This window comes from Ptychodera flava, chromosome 21 (assembly GCF_041260155.1).
Source record: "Ptychodera flava strain L36383 chromosome 21, AS_Pfla_20210202, whole genome shotgun sequence".
Classification (NCBI taxonomy): domain Eukaryota; kingdom Metazoa; phylum Hemichordata; class Enteropneusta; family Ptychoderidae; genus Ptychodera; species Ptychodera flava.
In genome coordinates this window covers 33901031-33928320 of record NC_091948.1, presented here as the reverse complement: position 1 = coordinate 33928320, position 27290 = coordinate 33901031, and the positions used below count along the sequence as shown (strand labels likewise).

The 27290-nt window shown below is 40.2% G+C and overlaps 1 protein-coding gene across 3 annotated transcripts in view; it reads right to left on the bottom strand.

Annotated features, from left to right (window-relative positions):
- The window catches only part of LOC139122081 (probable E3 ubiquitin-protein ligase HERC1), a 118655-nt gene that overhangs the window by 49723 nt on the left and 41642 nt on the right, over positions 1-27290 (bottom strand). For all 3 annotated transcript variants that reach the window (XM_070687458.1, XM_070687459.1, XM_070687460.1), the window contains 17 exons: positions 26792-26980; positions 25677-25791; positions 24989-25260; positions 24098-24310; positions 23648-23730; positions 22397-22589; positions 16170-16327; positions 15478-15705; positions 14767-14887; positions 11230-11464; positions 10353-10576; positions 9208-9381; positions 8404-8795; positions 6633-6872; positions 3232-3315; positions 2208-2824; positions 171-1300 (listed from right to left, as the gene is read on the bottom strand). In XM_070687458.1, coding sequence (XP_070543559.1) covers positions 171-1300; positions 2208-2824; positions 3232-3315; positions 6633-6872; positions 8404-8795; positions 9208-9381; positions 10353-10576; positions 11230-11464; positions 14767-14887; positions 15478-15705; positions 16170-16327; positions 22397-22589; positions 23648-23730; positions 24098-24310; positions 24989-25260; positions 25677-25791; positions 26792-26980 — 4668 coding nt within the window. The remainder of the gene's footprint in view (positions 1-170; positions 1301-2207; positions 2825-3231; positions 3316-6632; positions 6873-8403; positions 8796-9207; positions 9382-10352; positions 10577-11229; positions 11465-14766; positions 14888-15477; positions 15706-16169; positions 16328-22396; positions 22590-23647; positions 23731-24097; positions 24311-24988; positions 25261-25676; positions 25792-26791; positions 26981-27290) is intronic.

Genomic DNA, 27290 nt, shown 5'->3' with positions numbered 1-27290 from the left:
GCTCCACCTTAACTGTATTCAGTCGTACATTCTTTAAAATTTTAAATCCTATTCACTTGATATACTTAGTTCACCAAATTTACATCATCAAAACATATTACCATTTAATAAATCAGAATCATTACCTTCAAATCTATTTGACATAATATAAATCATTTGCAACTACTCACTCAATTTAGACGAGCCATCTCCAGTGTTGATGTATTTACCAGAGGCAGCCATCTTGTGCAACACAGAGTGCGCCCTCTCTAGTTCCATTAGAGATACTATCCTTTTGATAGGAGATGGCATTACAGCTCGTTTCACCATTTGCTTCATTACAGTTCTCATGACATCACGCAAATCAGTATCTTTTCCCTTTGATGGACTTTTGCCATCTTTTTCTTCACCCAGATATCCTTCTTTGCTGTCGTCAGGTAGATCTGTTTTCTCATCTAAGTCAGCTTTGGGTACAAGGAGCATTTCTGCATATCTGCTACTCCCCATGATAACACTGAGGCTCTTCAATGCTCCAATTCGTAGGTAGGCAACTTGCAAGGCAGTCATTTCAGTCTCCCTCTGTCCTGCCTGTTCACCATCACTTGGCGTACCAGATCTGTGGCCACTTGGTGGGCCAGATGCTTCTGATCCTGGTGTCTGTGCATTTGATGTCTGTTGGGAACTCGGTGCAGATTGTGTACTAACACCAATGCTCCTTGTCTGGTCTCCAGTGCCCTCCTCAGACTTACTCAGAGCTGCGTGCATATCAGATGATAGACTTTGAAATGCCTCATCTACAAGCTGAGTGGTTATGCTCTCAGCTATGCTCTTACTGGCCTGTGGATGAGTGGCCTGAGGGACAGCGGGTGTGGCTTGACCAGTTGCAGACTCTGAAGTTGATACCTGGGTACCCTGTCTTTGAACAGTTCCACTGGCATCTGATATCACAGTAATGGCTGTGCTAACTGCATAGTCCAGATTTTTGGGTCCTTCCGTGGACAACACAACCCTCTCTGCTATTTTATTCTCTTGCTCACTGGGAGATGACTCTCTTGAACTGCCACTGCTGCCAGCATTCATGGCAGAGGCAATTTCAGCATCTAATGATCGTTCCAATGCTCCTTGGTCTGTGTCCCTCTGCTGGGTCTTCTCAGCCCTGGCTTTCCTGGCAGTAGCTAGTTTTTGCTCAGCAGTAGCATTCTCTTCAATGATGGCAGACAGCTGCATGAGATCCATCAGATGTGTTGCAGTCAAACCATGCAACTTGGAAGCATCAAAACTCTGTGGCTCAATTGCATCTAAGTTAGATATGGCTGTGTCACTGCGGAATTCAAAAAAAGAAATAAAAGAGAATAGCGTTAACCTGACAAAGTGAAAGAAAATTTCTTGAAGAATATTTTGAAACCATTTGTATTTCGTCAGCATCATTCATCCAGCACATAATGTATAATCCCTTTTTCAGGGAATTACAGTAATGCTCCACAAATAAGTGTTAATCAATCAGTCAATCAGTCAGTCAATCAATCAAACATACCAGTATCCACAATGAAGTAATATTCAATGGCACTGTACAAATGAAAGTTCAGTACTTTCACGCTATCCTAAAAACATGTGGTTAATTGTTTACTGAAGCTGTTTGAAATTAGTGACTTATGCAGTGCTCCAGGGAGTGCATTCCTAAGGCGTGACACAGCACGTGCAAAAGCACATCTGCCATAGTATTCTGATTTATATCTTGAAAAATGCAAAATCCATATCAGATGAGCCAGGTTCATGAGATGTTGATTTTGGAGGAATAAGATCTGACATGTACCAGTACCTTGGTGACAAGTCTTTTAATGCTTTGTGTGTGATGAGTAAGATCTTGTACTCAATTCTGAACTTGATCAAGAGCTAAATCTAATTCTTAGGGAATGGGTGTGATGTCATCCTCTTTCTTTGCTTATGTTACGATTGTTGCAAACACGGCGGTTTCAGTTTCAGTATACAGTATATTTTTTAATGTTTTCTGGGAAACCCAACTCATTTTGACATGATGCCCTTCATGCTTCTCAGAAATTCCCAATATCACATTGAAAGCAAAATCAAGTAGCATAATTTTTTGTCACTATAATTTTTGTGTGTTTTTATTAGATGTTTGAATCGAAAGAAATCTCCAAGACAGACTTGGTGTGAAAATGGTTTACAGTTCTCTCCTTTTAAAGTTTAATAGAGTACTATTTCCCCACCTGATAGTAGCATCGGCATCTTCCCATTGCACTTTGCCAGATGTACCTCCTTCTTTCAGCATTCCCAGCAAAGTTGCTTCCCTGGATGTCTGTCTATGGATACACCTACCACCCAGTCGAAGTCCTCTGTCCACCCCTCCAATGATAGCTACAACAGGCCATACAAGCTTACACAAGCTGGTTACTGTTGTCTCATCAGCTTGGTTTTCACTCTCATCTGTCTCTTTGTCATCTTTGACACTTTCTTCTGTTACATCTTTGTCTTTGTGTTCATCACCTTCAGAAGTCAAAATGTCTTCTGGTTTATCCTCTGTCACGTTAGTAGTCTGCTCAACGTCTGGCTTGCTCTCTTCAACTTCCTTTCCATTGCTGCCATCATCATGTTTCATTTCATCATCATCAGTTTTGCCCTGCATGACGGCAGTCAGTTTCCTGATGTATTGAAACCGTTCTAGGAGACACATGTTGATTATGTTCATCCAGTTGCTGTCCCTGTGCAGGGCTCTGATGAGGGATATATTGGCCTCTGCAAGTACAGCTGGCATGGGAGCACACAGAGGGTCGCCAGGTAACAGATCTCTTGGTGCTCCTCTCACCTGCATGTCACATATTTTCACCTGTTCATGAGATTAAATGATAGAAAAACTTTAACACTTCAAAGAAGCATGTTTGCTAGTAGTGTGATATAAATTTTATCATTTCTTTACTGTAAAATTGCTGTGTACATTCTTAAATCAATCAGACACACGCATTGTCAAACCATAAGAATGGTACAGTACACTGAATATACATATGCAGGTAAGTGGCAACATTTATATACTTTGAGGAAAAATTCATGTATCTCAAAATCTTTTTTCCAAATCTGTGTATAACTGAAAACCATATGCTATGGCTGGTTTAGAATTGGAACTTTGTTATTTTGCATTGAACAGCAATGTACATTTAGAATACACACCATGATACATGGCACACTAACCAAATGAAATCAGGAAATCAGCAATGCCCTTAGATGCTAAGTCCCTACCTTTTCCCCTGGGTTGCTACTGTAAAACATCACCACAGGATAAAGTTCTGTAACATCCACATCTTCAAAGGCAAGCCGAGGTTCCTGTAACAACAGAACATATACAAACAGTATATATCAATATCATGTAATAATTCAGTACATCACCATGTAATGAATTGATTCCCTAATTTATTACTTGATTAATTTCAATGTCAATATCATGTGATGATACCCTTATTCACCATGTAATGATCCCTAATTCACCATGTAATGATCCCCTAATTCACCATGTAATGATCCCCTAATTCACCATGTGATGATCCCCTAATTCATTACTTGATTAATTTCAATGTCAATATCATAGGGGTCCCTTAATTCACCATGTGATGATTCCCTAATTCATAACTTGATTAATTTCAATGTCAATATCATAGGGGTCCCCTAATTCAGTACATCACCATGTAATGAATTGATTCCCTAATTTATTACTTGATTAATTTCAATGTCAATATCATAGGGGTCCCCTAATTCACCATGTGATGATTCCCTAATTCATAACTTGATTAATTTCAATGTCAATATCATAGGGGTCCCCTAATTCATCATGTGATGATTCCCTAATTCATAACTTGATTAATTTCAATGTCAATATCATAGGGGTCCCCTAATTCATCATGTGATGATTCCCTAATTCATAACTTGATTAATTTCAATGTCAATATCATAGGGGTCCCCTAATTCATCATGTAATGATTCCCTAATTCATAACTTGATTAATTTCAATGTCAATATCATAGGGGTCCCCTAATTCACCATGTAATGATTCCCTAATTCATGACTTGATTAATTTCAATGTCAATATCATAGGGGTCCCCTAATTCACCATGTAATGATTCCCTAATACATTACTTGATTAATTTCAATGTCAATATCATAGGGGTCCCCTAATTCACCATGTAGTGATTCCCTAATTCATGACTTGATTAATTTCAATGTCAATATCATAGGGGTCCCCTAATTCACCATGTAGTGATTCCCTAATTCATTACTTGATTAATTTCAATGTCAATATCATAGGGGTCCCCTAATTCACCATGTAGTGATTCCCTAATTCATGACTTGATTAATTTCAATGTCAATATCATAGGGGTCCCCTAATTCACCATGTAATGATCCCCTAATTCATGACTTGATTAATTTCAATGTCAATATCATAGGGGTCCCCTAATTCACCATGTAATGATCCCCTAATTCACCATGTAATGATTCCTAATTCATGACTTGATTAATTTCAATGTCAATATCATAGGGGTCCCCTAATTCACCATGTAATGATTCCCTAATTCATGACTTGATTAATTTCAATGTCAATATCATAGGGGTCCCTAATTCACCATGTAATGATTCCCTAATTCATGACTTGATTAATTTCAATGTCAATATCATAGGGGTCCCCTAATTCACCATGTAATGATTCCCTAATTCATGACTTGATTAATTTCAATGTCAATATCATAGGGGTCCCCTAATTCACCATGTAGTGATTCCCTAATTCATGACTTGATTAATTTCAATGTCAATATCATAGGGGTCCCTAATTCACCATGTAGTGATTCCCTAATCATTACTTGATTAATTTCAATGTCAATATCATAGGGGTCCCCTAATTCACCATGTAGTGATTCCCTAATTCATGACTTGATTAATTTCAATGTCAATATCATAGGGGTCCCCTAATTCACCATGTAATGATCCCCTAATTCATGACTTGATTAATTTCAATGTCAATATCATAGGGTCCCCTAATTCACCATGTAATGATCCCCTAATTCATGACTTGATTAATTTCAATGTCAATATCATAGGGGTCCCCTAATTCACCATGTAATGATTCCCTAATTCATTACTTGATTAATTTCAATGTCAATATCATAGGGGTCCCCTAATTCACCATGTAGTGATTCCCTAATTCATGACTTGATTAATTTCAATGTCAATATCATAGGGGTCCCCTATTCACCATGTAGTGATTCCCTAATTCATGACTTGATTAATTTCAATGTCAATATCATAGGGGTCCCCTAATTCACCATGTAATGATTCCCTAATTCATGACTTGATTAATTTCAATGTCAATATCATAGGGGTCCCCTAATTCACCATGTAATGATTCCCTAATTCGTGACTTGATTAATTTCAATGTCAATATCATAGGGGTCCCCTAATTCACCATGTAATGATCCCTAATTCATGACTTGATTAATTTCAATGTCAATATCATAGGGGTCCCCTAATTCACCATGTAATAATTCCCTAATTCATTACTTGATTAATTCAATGTTAATATCATAGGGGTCCCCTAATTCACCATGTAGTGATTCCCTAATTCATGACTTGATTAATTTCAATGTCAATATCATAGGGGTCCCCTTATTCACCATGTAGTGATTCCCTAATTCATGACTTGATTAATTTCAATGTCAATATCATAGGGGTCCCCTAATTCACCATGTAATGATCCCCTAATTCATGACTTGATTAATTTCAATGTCAATATCATAGGGGTCCCTAATTCACCATGTAATGATTCCCTAATTCGTGACTTGATTAATTTCAATGTCAATATCATAGGGGTCCCCTAATTCATCATGTAATGATCCCTAATTCATTACTTGATTAATTTCAATGTCAATATCATAGGGTCCCCTAATTCACCATGTAATGATTCCCTAATTCGTGACTTGATTAATTTCAATGTCAATATCATAGGGGTCCCCTAATTCACCATGTAATGATTCCCTAATTCGTGACTTGATTAATTTCAATGTCAATATCATAGGGGTCCCCTAATTCACCATGTAATGATTCCCTAATTCGTGACTTGATTAATTTCAATGTCAATATCATAGGGGTCCCCTAATTCATCATGTAATGATCCCCTAATTCATTACTTGATTAATTTCAATGTCAATATCATAGGGGTCCCCTAATTCATCATGTGATGATTCCCTAATTCATAACTTGATTAATTTCAATGTCAATATCATAGGGGTCCCCTAATTCATCATGTGATGATTCCCTAATTCATAACTTGATTAATTTCAATGTCAATATCATAGGGGTCCCCTAATTCATCATGTAATGATACCCTAATTCATTACTTGACTACTTTAACTACCTCTCTCTGCTTATTGTTTCCTATATAAAACCAAGAAACGAAATTTGCTTCATGTGATTGAGTTTAAATTCAGGCTATTTGTTGTAGTTGCTTATAACAGAAACCTTCTAACAAATAATCATTACAACTTTTAATACAATCATTCTCGTTTTCAATGGACAATTCATTTATGATTTGTTTTTCATTTACAATTGTCCTCTGAATAAATTTGAAATTAAAATATTTTGGGATGAGTCCTTACATCTCCATTCTTGCCAAATGATATCGTCCTTGCTTCCATGTCAAGAACACAGGTGATGTAATCTCCTTGGGTAAATCCAGGCAGGGTCAATGAGTGTTCACCATTGTGGTACAGATTACCACTGTAAGCTCTGTACAGCCACATATCTGATGTTGTTCTGTGGCTGAAATCCCTGACTGGACTCTTAGATACTCCAACACAGGTACCTTCATTGCCTTTGTTTTCCTTCACAATGTAAAACTGCAAGGTACACAATTCAAGACATGTGGGTTTTACACATTGAGTGTATGATCATGAACAGCATTGTGAAGTGTGCCCATTAACATACATTTATCTGTTATTCACTGAAAGCAATGTCTCTTTGACTCAAGAAATATTTACATATTGATATTTATTGTAAATACCTACCTACATTTATTACAGACAGGCCGATGCAAAGAAATTTCAAAAAAAGATTTTCAATAGACTAAAACAGTTCAGAATGTCATAGGGGCACTGTGACATAGTATAACATAACTAGATAATATTATAGAGTCCTGACAGATATTTTAGCTGTCAGTTTGATAACTGTACTCGAGTATTTGCTGAGTTAGAATTCTCTGCCATTACTTCAGATTCAAAGGACAAGCAAGGACAACATTAATAAGTCAACAGGGTTCTCCTTCGGATTTTTTGATAGAGTAGCGGCGAATTTGCATAACATTTACGTAATTGGTGTTTCATAAAATTTGCATATAGTTTGTATTTACCAAAAATTGACACAGTGGTACTTCTGGAGTGGAGCCCCTCCTCCACTGATTTTTTCAAAATTTAGTACATCCTAACTAAGTTGCATAAGCTTCTATCCTTGTTTATATCAAATAAAGAAAGGTTAGGAGAGTATAATAGACAGTTGGTAAAACTGCTTCTCAGATCAAAGACATTATTAACAGATGTAAAACAATAAAACGTTGAAGTTCCCGTTACAACATCGCTAGTGTGCCACGTTTTTTTATTACATTTATCAAGGTTCTCTACCTCTGTGCACCCCCGGTACCAAAATAGAACAGTCCCATGATGTCACATCCGCTATTGTTTACAGTATTTTCATTCACCCATGTGATGTTGGTTTTCATTCTCTTCACATGCATTTGTTTAAAGCAATTAACCCTCCATCTGTGAAGAGTTTTTACCGGTGACTATAACAATTTTATTTGCCATGTTGCTTTTTTCACAAAGTACTGACCGTTTGATCTTTGAAAATTGGGTTGCTTTTATGTGCAGCCCACGCATGCCTGTGCTTTGAAAGGCAGTAAACACTATGCTATGCTATGCTGCTGCATGCTCATCGGCAGCATACATGACGTCTTCGTTTATAGTTTACTTTTGATTTCAAGATGTAAGTAGAGCAGAAATTTCACCAAATTGTAACTTCTGTATCTAGGGATTGTGTAATCAGTGTGACTTTAAACAGTGATATAAACTATTTCGTCGGAAATCGTCGCTGACTTTTGCTGTCTTTTGCCATTGTGAACATTTTGCCACTGAACCTCATAGCGTTGCCAGTAACGATAGCGTCGCGGTGATATTGAAAGTGTCGTGGGCTTGAATGATAGCGTCGCAGGCCGCGACACTGTTTTGGACTGCGGAGAACCCTGAGTCAAGCTTGACAAAATAACATACTCACTTTCCCTCTCCAGGTGTATTCTCTCTTGGAAATTATTGAATGTATTATATGAGTCGCCATGCCAAATACGAGTCAATCAAAGTCAGAGTTTCTTTTCTAACTCACCTTCCATTGGTAACATCCAGATGTTATCCCTGTTGATCCTAATCCATACCCTCTGCCACCGGATCCATGAACCAGTGTGTGTCCCCCTTCTACAGTGCAACATACAGTCCTTTCCGCATCAAAGGATGCTTCCTGCATAGCTAGCTTATCCTCCTCATCATCTTCAGGCAAGAATGACCCTTGACCTTTGCCCTGTTTCTCCTTGGCAGATGAACTCTGATCCATGGCTGACTGTGGGCTGCACCACAGACTCTCAGAAAGATTGTTAAAGAGGACTTCCACCACTGCTTTGTTTTGTTCAGCGTGAGATGTGGTACTGCAGGCTGGAAGGACAGCTTCCAGCAGATGAAGGGCAAGAAGTCTGGTGCGGATATTTTGTACCATTGGTAGAGCTGTAACCAACATGATAGAATACAACATGAAACCATAATGAATTCATTCATCCTCTTAACATTTTCTTTGCCACACTAGAGCCATTCAACACATACAGCACTGATTATGCAAATCACATAATATTCATGAGAATTGGTAACTACTATCTATTCCCCTCACAACTTGATGCCTGCAATACTTGAAATGAAGTCAATATGAGATTTATACATTGCTTTTCGTTGTAGCTAACAATTTCTCAATTAGCTGATTACTTTAAATTGGTCTTATATGCATACCTTCAGGTACAATAACCTCACATGGCAGAGATCTCTGCATTGCAGATGAAGTTCCAAAACCGTCAGTATTTTTAGTAAACAAATATAAATTGACTCACTTTCTGTCTGACAACTACAACTGGACAATAAAACCTACCTGTACCAACTTTGTGACCTGCAATAGACAGCAGCAGAGTGGTCCATTTTGTGGTGGCCATCTTTTCTTGGACAATCCTTGAGGATGCTACTCGTCTCAGGAAAACCAAGAAATCACCCAGGGAAGTCTCAGCCAACTTTCTGGAACGTTCACTGATTGGTTTTACAGGTTTGCCTGTTGAGAATATTACAACAGATTTGACATGAATCTTAGTGTTGGTGAACTGAACCAGCTTATTTAAGTAAATGAACCTTTGGCGTAGGTTGCCAGACTGACTGAATAGCAGTTGAATATTTAAGTGCTACAGTTTACAAGTACATTGATTGTCACATCTTCTTATAAATATTTTATTAGATGATTTGGCCTACTAAATTACTTGCAGGCATGTGACTCTACCTAAATATGGCAAGTTAGCAATGGAATGCTTAATGTAAATTTAGACTTAATTTCAAATTTAAGTATGAAGTTGATAATGAGATACACAAATACCTCACCAAGTCATTCATCAAAGTCATAAACTGCACTTTGTTTCTGAGATCATTCAAGTTGGTTCAAGTTTTGCCTACAGCTAGCAGACCCTCAAACTTTCAAAGAAAAGTAGAACAAATACAGTGTGTATAACATGCATTCACAATGACTTTGTCTGTGGTTATGACATACTGTAATTGGATAGAGCAGATAATACGATGAGCATATAGGCATTTACAAAGGTCAAGGGTTATTTTGACTATATACACTGGGGGGGGGGGTGTTTGTCATTTATGTATTTGAAAATCAGCTGCTAAAAGGGTATATGTTACAATACTAAGAGTGATGTAGTAGGTATGTATTTATCTCAGAATCAACTCTTCTGCACTAAAAGTTGCTGTACAAGAAACAGCAATGGTTTATTTGAATCTTTTGTAAAGGTCTTGCTACTACACTCTAAAACAAAACCATAGATCAATATGCCTGCAGCTATCATCATTTTTCCAAAATATCCTTCCACAATATACACATTATATGAACTGACTGCCACACACATTACAAAACTGTTGAGCCCCTTTTCACCACTATGAACTGGTACAAGTACAACCCTATCAACATCAATAGTCTGTCACATTTTTATATAGAAAAATAAGGATGCAGGATGGTGTTTCTCTTACTTTGAAGAGTGTCATCCTTTTTCTCATCTTGTTTTCTTGTCTCTTGTTTGCCATTGTCATCGTCTTTGCCATCGGTCTGTCTGCTATCTTCAAATTTCATCTCTTCAGTGCTTTGAGGCTTGGTACTGTGGCCACAAGCTACCTCTAGTAGATTATTCAATTGATTACACAACAAATCTACCACTGCTTGTATTACATTTGAACTTAGCTTGTCAGCATATGTCCTAGAGTTGGGGAGTAAAAGACAGAAAATGCTTGAAGAGTTGATTAACTAACATAACTGCTGTTTGATATTGCAGTCTGATTATCTTCTCCTTGGAGCTGACAAGTCTATACAAGAAAATCACAGATTACATGCACAGCAAGCAATTCCATCTTGAGTTGTCGTGATAGTGAATACTTGCAGTGATCTTGTTTTTCTCTTTGGCAGATTTGACATTTGCATTCATCTACTCATTTAGATTTCAAATCAGTCTACCCATACTGTGATGATACTTGGTGTTTGCAACAATGTATTCATTCCATGGTGGCATCAATGTGTACGGGCAATGTATTCATATCACGCTGAATAGTGCCACAATGCCTGAAGTAAATATCTTTACCCTAAATTGACAAGTAATACTTACAGCAATGTCTATAACCTATTTCAAATAATCTCACCCTCTGAAGGCAATTGATATTTGCATCTGATTCAGTTTACTGAAGGAACCTGTCTTTGCAGTGATATGTCCAGCTAGTGATGAAAGCTTATATTTGATGTAATCTATATGTCTTCACAATGAGGCAATCCTTGACATTTGCTTGCCGCAATCGGTAGGGATCTCACAACTAAATAGCAAGGTCTGTGTCAAGCTCACATTTGCAGCAATTTACTTACCCTGTGGTGACAGCCAATATTTGTAGCAATCTCATACTAGCAACCTGTAGAATGGTGTTGAGTTGTGACATTCCTCTGGACACCCACGGTACTAGTGGTTTGAGGACTGCTTGATGACCGCACAGTCTAGATAACAATGGAAGCATACCAGTAGATACTGCTAATGAGATATCAACTGGCTGGTATTTCACACTCAGGGCAAATACTGTTGTCAACAGCAGCCTCTGTCTTGCACCTGACAAAAGAGAATAGAGAGATCACATAAATAGAGGTAGTCATTGGCACTGATAGATTAAACTGGAGTAGAAGTATGGCTTAATCAGTTTAATGTTTTTAAACTAAATGAGTGTCATCCTCTAAAATCTGAGAGATGGCCCTCCTTAGCTGATTCTTTTCATCTAGAGATGGCCCTCCTTAGCTGATTCTTTTCATCTAGAGATGGCCCTCCTTAGCTGATTCTTTTCATCTAGAGATGGCCCTTCTTAGCTGATTCTTTTCATCTAGAGATGGCCCTCCTTAGCTGATTCTTTTCATCTAGAGATGGCCCTCCTTAGCTGATTCTTTTCATCTAGAGATGGCCCTTCTTAGCTAATTCTTTTCATCTAGAGATGGCCCTTCTTAGCTGATTCTTTTCATCTAGAGATGGCCCTTCTTAGCTGATTCTTTTCATCTAGAGATGGCCCTTCTTAGCTGATTCTTTTCATCTAGAGATGGCCCTTCTTAGCTGATTCTTTTCATCTAGAGATGGCCCTTCTTAGCTGATTCTTTTCATCTAGAGATGGCCCTTCTTAGCTGATTCTTTTCATCTAGAGATGGCCCTCCTTAGCGATTCTTTTCATCTAGAGATGGCCCTTCTTAGCTGATTCTTTTCATCTAGAGAGGCCCTTCTTAGCTGATTCTTTTCATCTAGAGATGGCCCTCCTTAGCTGATTCTTTTCATCTAGAAATGGCCCTCCTTAGCTGATTCTTTTCATCTAGAGATGGCCCTCCTTAGCTGATTCTTTTCATCTAGAGATGGCCCTCCTTAGCTGATTCTTTTCATCTAGAGATGGCCCTCCTTAGCTGATTCTTTTCATCTAGAGATGGCCCTCCTTAGCTGATTCTTTTCATCTAGAGATGGCCCTCCTTAGCTGATTCTTTTCATCTAGAGATGGCCCTTCTTAGCTGATTCTTTTCATCTAGAGATGGCCCTCCTTAGCTGATTCTTTTCATCTAGAGATGGCCCTTCTTAGCTGATTCTTTTCATCTAGAGATGGCCCTTCTTAGCTGATTCTTTTCATCTAGAGATGGCCTTTCTTAGCTGATTCTTTTCATCTAGAGATGGCCCTTCTTTAGCTGATTCTTTTCATCTAGAGATGGCCCTTCTTAGCTGATTCTTTTCATCTAGAGATGGCCCTTCTTAGCTGATTCTTTTCATCTAGAGATGACCCTTCTTAGCTGATTCTTTTCATCTAGAGATGGCCCTTCTTAGCTGATTCTTTTCATCTAGAGATGGCCCTTCTTAGCTGATTCTTTTCATCAAGAGATGGCCCTCCTTAGCTGTTTCTTTTCATCTAGAGATGGCCCTTCTTAGTTGATTCTTTTCATCTAGAGATGGCCCTTCTTAGCTGATTTTTCATCTAGAGATGGCCCTTCTTAGCTAATTCTTTTCATCTAGAGATGGCCCTCCTTAGCTGATTCTTTTCATCTAGAGATGGCCCTCCTTAGCTGATTCTTTTCATCTAGAGATGGCCCTCCTTAGCTGATTCTTTTCATCTAGAGATGGCCCTCCTTAGCTGATTCTTTTCATCTAGAGATGGCCCTCCTTAGCTGATTCTTTTCATCTAGAGATGGCCCTCCTTAGCTGATTCTTTTCATCTAGAGATGGCCCTCCTTAGCTGATTCTTTTCATCTAGAGATGGCCCTCCTTAGCTGATTCTTTTCATCTAGAGATGGCCCTTCTTAGCTGATTCTTTTCATCTAGAGATGGCCCTCCTAGCTGATTTTTTTCATCTAGAGATGGCCCTTCTTAGCTGATTCTTTTCATCTAGAGATGGCCCTTCTTAGCTGATTCTTTTCATCTAGAGATGGCCCTCCTTAGCTGATTCTTTTCATCTAGAGATGGCCCTTCTTAGCTGATTCTTTTCATCTAGAGATGGCCCTTCTTAGCTGATTCTTTTCATCTAGAGATGGCCCTCCTTAGCTGATTCTTTTCATCTAGAGATGGCCCTCCTTAGCTGATTTTTCATCTAGAGATGGCCCTCCTTAGCTGATTCTTTTCATCTAGTCTTGGTACATCTTCCTTGGAACAAAAAGTACTAAACTCTGACATGGCTTTAGTAAGAGAATAGCAACTTGAGAAAACTACAATAAACTTGTATAGGTCTCTTATCTTTTTTTCACCAATGTGTCAAGTACAGTTCACTGCTTCAAGCCTATACCTTAGTGTTCCTCCCCATTTGAAAATGACAGGTTAAACAGTTCAATAGAAAATGAGTATCAACCAACACATCAGTTCATATACTTGGTTTAAAGTTCACCAATTAGCACTTTAATTCATGAGCTTAATTTTAGGTTCATAATTCCATTATAAATTTGTGAAAGCATTTTATGTCCCTTACTGGATTAGAATACTTCACTTCTATTTAACAAGAAGATCATTCTACATTAGGTGATCAACAGTCAATGAAATATACACTTGTAAACCAACTGTTAATTGTAGAGCTGTGATGGCTTGTTAATAGCAAGCACAATGAAAAGTGTTAACAAAGCAATGGCAGGATAACAAATCATTTCCCTCCCTGGCTATGGAAGAAACACCAGGTATCTACATGTATTCATTCAGAGAGAGATTTCCATGTTTGCTTTGCAAGGGTGACGGCCAAGTGACAGCAAAGCTGAGATGAGATGACAGAAAGAAACTTTGGACACACACTGACCTGGGATAAGAGAGGAGAATGTTGCTGCAAATAGAAAACACAGCACAAAGATGCCACAATAAATGAAAAAGAGACAGAAAGCAGATAAAGATAGGACACACATGTGCAACACAAGAATAACTTACTTGTATAGATTCACAGTTAAATTTTACATGATGCTCAACATACTCAATTTATGAAAGATCCATCTCCATCACATAGTTGAAATATCATAACTTTTGTCTCACTCAATTCATGCTTGTGTTATTTTTCAATGAAAATCACTTATTTGTTGGGTGCTTTTCTATACCAGTCAAACCAGGTATTTGGATGAAGCCACAACACAGCCTTTAATCAACATTTGAATTTCCCTCAGACTTTTCAGAAATTATGCACACTAAAACTAACAGAATAGTTCTCAAAGGCTGTCCTGGCTTGATGGGGACAAATGAGCATTACATTGGTACAATATCATTAAAAATGTGGTGTATCTTGAACACATACCAACTTGTGTGAGATGTTTCTCTAATATTTCATGTCACCATGAAAATGAGAAAGAATGTCATTAGTGCAGCTGTTGTTTTTCAGTTTGGAAGCGGTGAATGATAACGACATACTTATGACAATGGAAACACTGTACCTTTGCCAGATCTAGGATCATGTGATTTCTCTGATAAAGTACTGACAAGGTGTTCATTTATCTTGTGAACTGTTGTTTGGATCTCTTGTTGAGTTGAGGATCTTGCAGCTTTTGAACCATCCTGTCAAACAAAACACATCAAAGACTTACAGAGATCAGTACTTACGGTAGTTCAACACATCTCAATTCCATTCCAAGGCAAACACTGACAGTGTCTTACATAAACAGAGATGCCTTTCATATTCCCATCAAACCATACTTTCAGATCTTCAGATCTCACTGACAAGCAAGACTTTGATTTGAAAGAAGAAAATGGTTTCATATTTGATGTAATACTATAGGGCTGACCCACATTATTTTGGCAAAATTTCCACAACCCTCAAACTGATTCAACTAGATTACACAATATATTAAAAATATTGGTGAACTTGGTACTTTATCACCATCGATGTTATAATTGAAAGTAAGCACAACATATCAGAGGATGCAGGCACAAGGTGAAGCAAAAAAAGAAAGGTGCAAAAAAGAGAAATCTAAATTTTCTGCAAGCAGCAGTAAATGTCACATGCATGATGCGACGTTTCTTAACAATTTTGCAATGGAATTCCGCGCTATTCACTAATTGAATTCTATATTTTACTTTTTTCAATGCACCATTGGAAACAATGCTCTCCACAAAGACATGCAAATACTGATTTGTTTTCTTCTAACCTGGTAATGATAGAGCTGGGCAGCACCATGGCCTTCCACTAGAGGTTCAAGCATTCCAAGTCCAAAACAACCAAGTAGGAACTGCAGATGTACCGAACTGAGCAGTGAGATTGAACTGAACGGCGGTACCAAGACTCCATATCGGCTACTGGGTTTCTGATTTTCAAACTTATCTTCATCTCCACCATTTAGCAATGAAAGAATCTGATTCAGTGCAGCAAGCCTTGTCTGTACATTGACAAAACATAAAGAAAATGCGATACAAAATAAATACAGAAAGAAATCAACTAATGAGCACAGATTTACAATTTTACAATGCTCTAATCCATTAATATTTCTGCTACTGATTGTACAACAGTGAATACTGAACTGTTTTGGTAATGGTATTGACATTGATGAACAAAACTACCATACTTCACATTCCTTCATGTCATCTTGGTTTACGGAAGTGTTCAGATTTATCCATGACAAGGGAGCAATGGTGTGCTTTCATAAAGTTGCCCTATTATTCTTGAAAGTTTTGCTCTTCCTTGCACTGATGATACAGATTCACTCAAAGCCTTCTGCTCAAATTTGTCAACTGATAATGGATATTCTTTCATTTCATCAAAAATGCTCTCATCTTGAACTATGAGACCTCCTCTTGTCCATGGCGTTTTACAATGACCTTTGGGGTAAACTTTGACACCTACCTCAGCTCTGTGTTGCTGCAGCTCCATAGCTAAAATGACAGTGTGTGGATCAGTAGAGGTACCAACAGCTTCAGGATCACCCAGGTTGTTCTCTGGTTTTATAAACTCACCACAGACAAAGTCAGCAATTTCACCAGTCAGTTTCTTAATCATGTAGGCTATGACCAAACAAAGAACAAAGAATTTATCATATAGATCATATAGATCACCTTTTCAAACCCTCACTTCACTACACCTATGCTATTGCAATTATATCAGATCAATTTTCTAACCTAACAACTGGTCTGTACCTTCAGAAAGGAAGTTAAACATATAACGTTGATTGTGGTACATGACTCCCTCACTGCATTCTTCAAGATTTGGTTAGTATGTAGATCAATCTTCCCACCATCCAGCCTGGTTCAAACCATCCTTACATACACATGTCCTAAAATAACCCTTGGTCAGTTAGAGAAACTGAGGGAATATCACAATTAAATGGCCGTTGACATGACATGTAAATGTTGGTACTTTTCTAAGTGAACACATTTGTCTTTCTTGAGGAAACAAACTTATTAACCCTTTTCCTGCCAAGTCGGTGAAAATCCGCTTGAAATTCGGTGTAGCTAGAATCTGAGCAGCCACGGCCGTTATCCTGCCAAGGCGGTGGAAATCGGGCTACTTTTTGGTACCCCTTTCCTGCCTAGTCGACGGAACTACGTGTAGCAAACCCTTGCTCGCGCTAGGGGTCGTTCGAGGACAGGTTTTGGGCGAGGAACGGCGTTTGCTCTCGAAATGGGTTCACAGAGAGTCCAACGACAGGGAAAGGTGCGGAAGCTACCCAGCCAGTCCCCACCCCGGTGGGGGACTGTTTTTTTGGGGGGGACGAGTAGCGTACTTGGCAGGTTAGCACGTTGACGTATTCTAGCGGAGTTTGGGGTAACTTGGCTCTGAGGCACTACATAGATTGCGGCCGAAATTGACCGTCTCGGCAACGCTAATCTGTAAGGCAACCGCCTAAGACCGCCTCAGCTGGCGGTGCAATTTTTTGCCAATGGTGCGAGACGAAAATCACGGACTTGGTCCTGATTGACGGGAAGTGCGGACGGATTTGACGGACTCGGCTTTCTCTAAGGCAACCGCCTAAGACCGCCTCAGCTGGCGGTGCAATTTTTTGCCAATGGTGCGAGACGAAAATCACGGACTTGGTCCTGATTGACGGGAAGTGCGGACGGATTTGACGGACTCGGCTTGATTAGTCCCTGACATGGAACTGATCCGAACGGACTTGAGCGACATTTGTGAAGGGTAACCACCGCTTTTAACCGACTTGTTACCTTCTCGAAAAGACTACCCACTCAGATGTCGGACGTTGTCGGCTGCACTTGGCTCTAGACGTTCAAGCCGTGCAACGAAACACACCGCCTCAGCCTTGCCATTCAGGAACATGGCCTCAAAATTTGATACCATTGTTCACCGACTTGGCGGCTGCGGTTAGGTGCGTGAACCGTTGTTCACCGACTTGTTACGCCTATGTTGTCCCTGTGAAGTTCGGCTAACGGCCGAGTCTAACGGGAGTTGGCAGACCTGTGTTTGGTTTATACCGTAGTATGACCGACTCAGGTAGAGGTACCTGTCGGTATATTCCGAGTTTTACGCACTCGGGCGTCAATGACGGGTCGTCATCACCGCTGATGACGTAGACGTGCTGGCCACGTTATTTGAAGGAGCCATGTTTGCCCAACGGACGAGGCCGAGACAGCCGTTGACAATTTTGGCATCCTTCATCTTTGACCGCCTTAGTTGGGTAAGCCGCTCGGCAGGCGACGGTTATGACCTAAACAAGCCGCTGAAGCACTGTTCGTTGCCGTACAAGAACGAGACGCCAGTCCATTACTGCTTAATGGGCAATCTGTCGGGTTGGCTTGTCACCGACTTGGATGACAATACGCCCTGCGCAGGCGTACTTAGAAGGGACATGAGGTTAAAGATACGGGTTTCCCACCCGTACTAAACATGGGCTTGGGCCAACGTCCTTGGGTGGCAGGTGCGCATGCCACGTACCCAGCTGGACGGAATGTCAAGTTGAGATGCTAATGACATTGACTATGTTATGCTAAGTGCTCGAGGGATTTGCATCGCAAATGAGTATTATTAGCATATAAAATGGTGCGGACAGGCAATTTACATGACGGGTAGGAATGTCAGCGCCGGTTGGTGGACTGATTGCCGTAGGTCCATTATAATAACAGGTGGATGCATATATTAACACCCCTGCGTCCAATCATGTCCAGGGCTTTGTTTCCCTGTGGCTTTAAAAGGGAGGGACCTGCTAGTCTGTCGACACTGTTCCAGACATGAGCTTGACGGACGCAAAAGTTTTCTGAAGGCGAGCAGACGACTGAAGCTCAAAGATGCAGAGTCTCCGGGCGGTAGTGGTAGCGATCGTTGTGATGTCCCTAGTAAACGTTCTAAGAAGTCGGGCAAGAAATGCTCCCGTAAGGCGAAGCCATCTCCGGCTGAAAAACCCAGTGGTAAGCGTAAACGTAAGACCGATCGTTCTGCCGATGAGGATGATGACGGGTCACTGGTTGCCAGTGGTTCTCACCCGGCTGCTCCGGGAGAGACTACTTCACCTGCAGAGACTACATCTGCTCTTGTGGGAGATACTTCACCTGCACAGACTACGTCTGCTGCTGCTAGTGAGACAGTGAGTAATGAGACGGCTGATGCCATTGGTTCTCCCCCGGCTGCTCCGGGAGAGACACCACCTGTTGCTACTATGAGCCCTCATCCTGCGTCAGGAGAGGTTCCTGTGCCCAGTGCGAAAGAGCTTGAGTCCTCGTCATCAGCAGAGGCTGCCGAGCCCGCTCCTGCCATAGTTTCGTGTGCTGCGATGTCCCCGCCGAAAAAGATAGTGCGGAGGGTTCGTTATCAGGATAGCCCACCTGATTTTGAGCCAGATATGATCCTTGATGCCGCTACGGGCGAGTTCAGGCCCAGACGCCCAGACGACGGTGATATCACCGCTGAGTCCGACTCGGAGGTTGACGAGGATGCGGCAGAGGACGATGACTTTTATGACAGGCAGTATGTAGGTGAGGCAAGCTCTGACGACGATGATGACGTTGCTGCTGTGTTGGCGGAGGACGACACACCTCCTGTCTGGCGTATGTCGGAGACTACCGATGCTAATATATTTGAGGAGACCGATTTTGACCATGAGAGAGGACCGACTTTCACCTTGCCCAGCCACGCCCGTGAGCTCGATTACTTTTTTAAGTTTATTCCAGCTACACTGATCAGATTGGCCAAGGACGAGACTAATAAATACGCCAAATTCCACCAGCGACATATCGCTAGGAAAATAGATAAATACTGGCGTAACGCTGACTACCGAGAGGTGCAGGCGTTCATTGGCGTCTTAGTCTGTATGGGTATCGACCGTAAATCATCAGTGGAGGATTATTGGTCTAGCGATCCCTTTCTGAGAAACCAGGGTATTTCTACTGTGATTACCCGCAGTCGCTTTCAGCAGCTTATGCGATACTTTCATCTGGCAGACCCAGAGAACGATCCACGTCGTGATCCTGATGAGGCACGCCGCCGACGTCGGTGTCAGGAGGATCCCCTGTATAAAATCAATCCATGGATGGAGCCCATAGTTGACCGGTGCGTAAATAATTATAAGATGGGTAGAGAGATCTCCATCGACGAGGGCATGGTGCGATTTAAGGGCCGTTCTAAATTTAAGCAGAGATTACCGCATAAGCCTGATCGAGACGGTTTCAAGATATGGCAGCTGTGCGACTCCACCACTGCATACATAGCTAACTTTGCACCGTACCTAGGTGTGAAATATCGGGATCGGACTGATGGGAGACGGCAGGAGCGAGGTGTGGTGAAAAGAATTACGATGGAGCTGGTCCAGCCATTCTGTGGATATAATCACAGCCTATTCTGTGATAGCCTGTTTAGCACGGTCGTTACTGCTAGAGAGCTGATGGAGACCGGGATCTACATGGTCGGGAGTTTTAACCGCCGTAATCGTCGCACCATGCCCCTCAATTATTCCGCCGGGTAAGAGGAAGCGCCTTCCTCTGTCTGTTGGGGATATGAAAGCCACGACCAGAACGGACTCTCGTCTTAACATCACTGCTTATCAGGATAGTAACGCTCAGGTGCTGATCTTGAATACGGTCTATCCACCCTTGGAGTGCGTGCCAGTGGGGGAGGGAGACGAGCGGCGACAAGTGCCTCTGTCGCTGTATAATTATCGCCGGTACATGGGAGGCGTCGACCGAGCCAACCAGAAGCGCAAGTACTTTCACACTGGGCGCAAGAACCACAGATGGTGGACATATCTGGCATGTTACCTGATTGATGTTGCCCTGGTAAATGCATATATATGCTTCAAGCATGTACACCCTGATAGTAAGCTGACCCATAAGATGTTTCATCTGCGTGTCGGGAAACAACTCATTGGCGGTTATTGTGGGCGATCGCAGCCCAGTGTGAGAGAGGTCGAGGCCACTGTTTCTCTTGCCTCGTACATCAATCCACAAAATCAGCCGATGCACGTTGTCAGCCGTTTGGAGGGGCGGCAGAAATGCTGTAAAGTATGTAGCAGAGAGGGTAAGACCACTGCGAGCGGACGACTGTCTGAGACGTCCAAAGGATGTAGTCTGTGCGGGGTTCATCTTCACGAGGGCGAGTGTTTTGCGGCTTTTCATCATCGCATGATGCTACGAGGTAAGAGGAGCATTGGCGTGCAGACCTCTACTCACACAGCCCCGACGACACCCATCAGCAAGAGAACCCGACGTAAATAACGGACAGGGGACAGCTTCGCCTAACAGTGGCTTGACTGTATTCTGAACACGGACCATGATCACATTTTGAGCACGGTTGTGCCGTTTGTTTGTGCTTTACGATCCCGCTGATTGTAAATTGAAACACGGATTATTTTGTACAATCCCCCGATTGTAATCTTTGTAACACGGACCATGCACTCGGACGTAGAGACAGACTCTGAGATTTATTATTCGGCATAATGTAAATTATTCCCGAATAAAATACTATCTATGGATCGCATATTTCGTTTGTTTTGTTTAGACGGATTATTTTGTACAATTCCCCCTATTATAATTTTTGAAACACGGATCTGCCACCCCGATTGTAATTTTTGAAACACGGACCATGCACTCGGACGTCGAGACAGACTCCGAGATTTATTGTTCGGCATAATGTAAATTATTCCCGAATAAAATACTATCTATGATCGCATATTTTCGTTTGTTTTGTTTTTACCCCCACTTTCGTTTTTGGCAGATCCGTAAGGACGCTATAGTAATGGATGAACGTGCGTTGTATCACGTGGGAGGGGCACAGCCCAACGGAGGCTGTGCTCGTGCGACGTAGACGTTGTACCAACCATCTGTCGTTGGGGTTAGTGCATAGAGCAGTTGCACTGTCCAGAGCTAAGGTGGTACAAAACTGCACCTTAGTAACAACTGCACAACTAACCTGTTAGGAAACGGTAACACTAACGAGCTAAGTGTTCACTGAACTGGCCAAACTACGTACACGCCTTCCTTCAATGGCGGAACTATGTCGTTGACACTACGTCAAAGCAGACTGCAATGTGCGACTCTTCCAAGTCGTTCAAAGTACGTGGCCAAGTGACACAACCCAGGGGAAACAGGACAGGTTTGAGGGTGCTCCCGCACCCATAGCACTAACCCCTGGGTCTTCTACTAACCCACGAGAGAGGTGACGTTTCCCCGGTGTGGCCGTGCGTGCCGGCGAACGAGCTTTACTTCCGCGAAAGTAAGCTAGAAAAGGGCATAAAAGTGCACGTCCCCCGGGGCAAACAACGCCCGTGACCTCGTCATTTTCTGGACACAACCTCATCAGCGGTTGCCCCTCTATACGGGCATGCAAAAATTTTTGAAGTCTAACACGTATATGGTCGGTAATCGTACCCCGAAAATGCGGTATTTTCCCGCCAAATGCCTGGCAGGAAAGCGTGCAGGAGAGCCTATCTTCTGTAGACACAGAAAAGGGGGCCAGTTTTGACCGACTTGGCAGGATAACGGACAGGGGCGCTCGGCAGGAAAAGAGCTTATTAAAAGTAATGACCTGTGCACAAAGAAATCTTTGCTTTGAGAATACCGGTACTCTAGTAGAAAATGTTGGCAAAGAAACTTAAAACATGAAATACTTTTTATCTGGGTAACAAAACCTACCTGCAGTTTGGTGACAGACACTGTGATACTCTGCTAGGTTATGTTCTGCTGTGCCATGCAATCCCATTCTGTCACGTCTCCATCTGAGTCTCCGCCATGCTGCTTTCACTGTCTCCAAGGAAACAGGTATCTGAGGCTGACTCTCACTGACAATGGAGTGATCACTTCGTGAGTAGGTTGGTGACACTTGTTCCTGTGGAAGGTGTTTGAAGGAATAAGAAAACTGACACTTAAACTCTCGAATCCTATATTCTTAACTTCAAAACATTTCCCAATGCATCAACTTTCGGTCATTTTATTCGGCATTATTGCTTATTCTACAAAAGTTTATCTATATCTTTATCACACTACTATAACACTTGCTGAACTATTACAGAAGTATGGGAAAGAATTGGTTGTAAATATTGACAAGTCTCTATCAATTTCCTATGTAATATTATTACAGCCCCACAAGGGACCATGTGTTTGAGGGAAGGTGACCATTTGTGCAATATGTATGCCTCGAAGGTACATAGTCCCTTTTAAGGTATGTTTGTATTGCACACCGCTCTTGAATAATTTTTATTCTAAATTGTTTCATATGCAAATGACAATCATATGCTTGATTTCCATGTCATGGAAGAGGCAAAAATAAGATTATTTACATTACTGAATGGCGCATCAATATAGAATTACTGCTACAAGGTTCATCAATTTTTCTTGCTTAATTTTGTAAACACTGGCTTTCCAATATAAAACATGTAATTTGATTATTTTGAAATTCTCAACTTGTCAAGTTGAAAATATAGTTCTGGGTCATTTTCAGTCAAATGATGAGTATATGGCCAGCTACATCATTAACATAAACTTTTGATTAACCCTTTGAGCGCCAAAGTCCATATTTGTCCCCTTTATAAAATAAACCCCAGTCAATTTTTCTCAGATTTTTGCCAAAATTTTGAGAAAAAACTGTAGCGAATGAAATGTGATGTCCATTTGGTCTAAAATTATCAAAAAATTACAGAAAAATTACAGAAAAATTGGTAAAATTTTGCGCTTAAATTTTGGTGGGACAAAATTTACAGCGCTCAAAGGATTAAATCCTATAAGGCATAAGACATTGTCAATGCATGAGACATGTAATAATTCTAAATTCATCTCTAGAGAAAAACTGTATGGAACTTATACAAAATTACATAAGGTCAATCTACAACCAATTTCCCTGCAATTTCCCTTCTTCATTAAGAATGAAAATGGTAAAGCTGAACTCACGGATAGCCTATGATCCTCTGTTCTAGGACTGTGTCCAAACTCAGGTTGGCTTACTGCTCTCTCCTGGTATTTTATATCTCCATCTACAAAGAATACACAATTTCAGAAATTCAGTGTCAACCCTTTTTACAGTAATACCATCAGTTGAATTTCATGGCTAATTTAGGGTATCACTGAGAAAAATGTTCTGTCAACCATACCTGGTTTCTGTATAGCTTGCTTTCTTCATATCACATATTATCCATTCACAAGCTTTCTTCATTTCAAGTACTTTTGTATGCTTTCATCATATCCTACTTCTTACAATGGATGATATTCAAATTGTACATTTGATGAAAGGCAATCTTAATGACTGACATGCCTATAAAATTTATACAGTATATAGATTGATTATGTGATGTAACCATAGAAAAGTTTTATTAAATCAAATCTTGACATGAAATCGTTTACCTGACTCAGTGGAATCTTCTCTGACTGAAGTCAGTGGTTTTTGTCTTGATGTTGTTTTCAAGAAGTCTTCTTCTCCTGGCACAGCACTGCATACACCAAGTATAAGGAACACACAACGTTTGATCAGTGACTTGCAAGACTCTGTGAAGTTGTCTTGGTCTTCCTTGTCTTTGGGATCACTGTGATTCTTGGGTGTGCTTGGTGTACTTGGTACTGAAAAGAAAATGCAAGACTAGCAAATTTGTACAGGTTGTCCGATGTGGATTTTCTATGATCTTGTTGTACCACACCACCATAGATAGCATTACTTTGCTGTCATTGATCTTAAGCAAATCAGATTACCGGAACTTGTTTGATATGAGTATGTTGTAACACATCTATTGCAGATCAGTACCTGGCAATACTAAATCAAACATATCTATTGAAATACTCTTACCTATTCATAAGCCTTAATGATACAGGGACACACCTTCAACTTAGGAAAATTTTTCCTTGTACTGGTTCAGTCTAGCATCAATGTAATGTCTATCAGTTTACATTTGCTATGAAAGGCAACATCATTTGCAAAGCTAGTTTAACACTTAAACTGACAATTTGGATGAAGTTTGATTGGTTTCTATGACAAAGTACAAAATGGTCCTGGACCTAGAGTGACATGGCTTATGAGATTTTCCAGGAAAAAACAAAATGCCTTGGCATATTTTAAAATTTCAATGTTTGGGTCAAACATTTCACTGAGTATTTGAAACGTTTTTACGTTGCTTTAAAGTAGAGGCAAATGCCATGATGTTGACTGGTGTTGGTAAGTGTATGTCAATTGCCAAAAAGATACATTCTGATGACTTGTATAAATTCTCTGTTGGTTCAAATGTATTTCTATTGTTTCCACACCTTCTCTTTCATCCACATCCCGATCTCTATCTCTATCTCTCTCACAGTTTCTGTCTCTTTCTCTGTCTCTATCCCTATCCCTGTCTCTGTCATCATCTCTCTCTCCTCTCCTCTCTTCAGTATCTTCAGCATTAGCATCCTCTGATGCTACGCTGACCACTCTGCTCCTTTGTTTGCTGGGTTGTCTGTTCCTGACCATGGCTTTGGTTGCTAGAAGTCTTCTCCGGACTTTGTAAACACAGCGGTATGCTTCAACCAGCACTTTGCTCACACTGAAAATCAAGTGAAAGGAAAATCTTTATGGTGGGCACTGCATGAATTCTAAAGCAAATTTGTTCTCTAGATTTGGTATAGAAAACATACTACCATATATCTTTACTCTAAGACAACAGAGAACAAGTTGATCAAAAAGACCAGAGTAAAAATAACCTGGAACAATCACTTAATGCTCGTGTCTGTGTACCCAATAGTTGCCTACAAAATGAGTAAATTGTTATAAAGTATAATCAATTCTATATTCATATTGACATATTTTAATATTTCTCAGGTCAAAAAAAACATTCTGATGACCAAAAATATAACAAGTATGTATATTAAATCTAAATTAGAAGATACAGGCAAAGAAATGCTACTGCTGGAATGGTGTGGCAATAAAAGAGAATACACTGCCTTAAAACTTAATACTCACTTTTGTCTGTGACAGGCTGCCGGCAATAAATGACAGTGTTTTAAGAGACAGGCCAGAGTACATCTTGATGCAGCATCTAGCAATGGCTCTTCTGTCACTTCACAGGTATCCCAGTCTGTCAAGGATCATTAATAATAACATTAATTGCTGATTTCAAATATTGTATTCAATTCCATGCTCAGAGGTGATTGAACTATTTGACATCTGCATTCTGGACAATAGCCATTGCTGCCGAGGTATTACAGGGATAGGATACATGTACAAAGAGATGGTGCCCTGTCATTTGTTGGTGCAAACCTCTGATGTACAGATTACATCCTGTGATGTATGAGATTTTGTTATCTCACATAATTGGCCAAGGCTCACATAAAGAAGTTGCAAAACTTTCCTTTCGATGAATCAGCAGCTAAAAATTAGACTAGGGGTCAATTTTGTTAAACTTCATGTACAAAAATGTTTTAACAAATTATTAATTAATGTTAACTATATTTTTCAGTTTAATATCTGTTCTGTCCATAAAATACAGTTTGTTGTATTTCACTTATTTCATGTCAGAATAGCCAGTGTCAACATGTCAATTCAATCTGTACTGTATATGTGTGATGGCCAATGTTATTAGTGACCAGACAAAGGTAAAATCCATTTGTCAATAGTAAATATCCATATTATACATAGGACATTATGTTGGTTGAGGCCAACATTTTGTTTTTCAACATAGTTATGGGAAGAGAATAAGAATGTGGATTTATTTCTTGGAACAAAAACTGTGAAAATATCACTAAAAGTTCAAGCTATCATCCCTTTCAGTTACATCACCTGCATTGAAATACCATTACTTTGTGACTATTTCATGAAATATTTCATGTCAAACCTTGTAATAGCATTTCCTTCTTTTAAAAACTTCTGAGAAACATGACAAATATAATGTCCAACATGCTTGATATGGTTGGTAATGAATGAAGCATCAGTTACAAAGCCAAATTGGCATTGTACATGGAAAATGCTGTATTTGACAACCAAAACCTTTTGTGTAGATAAAATTAGCAGTATTTCAGAAATGAATCTTTCATTTAGTCAAGAAAGGAATCTTTTCAGAAAATAGACTCTTCATTCACCTCTGTGTCTTGCATATTCCTGCATACTCATCCATATGGAATGTGCCGGCTCTCTGCCTATTCCAAGGATTAGGTCCATAAGTATGTTCATTCTGGTATCAGCAGATGGTTGTTGCTGCTGCTGCTCAAAGAAGTGTTGCTCATCTCCATTTGATAATACTGCTTCTGTGACATTACTCAGACGCTTGTCTGTCAAAAATAGAGAAATACATAGAATCTGCTTTGGAAGCATGGATGCTATATGTTAGGAAAGATGCCTTTGTAACAGCATAACTGACAGGGACATCACATACAATCACAGCAGGCTGTTATACAGCACAGACACATTATAAGAAGCACCTGAAAAAAACTACAATTATCAGTGACTTGCACATGTTCCAGGAGAGGTAGCTGCTTCAGATAAACACGGAACTTTGTCACCTGTTATCAATGATCATTTAGGCACAGACAAAAACACACCAGTAGACCTATGATGGCCATATCAATCAATCAATGAATT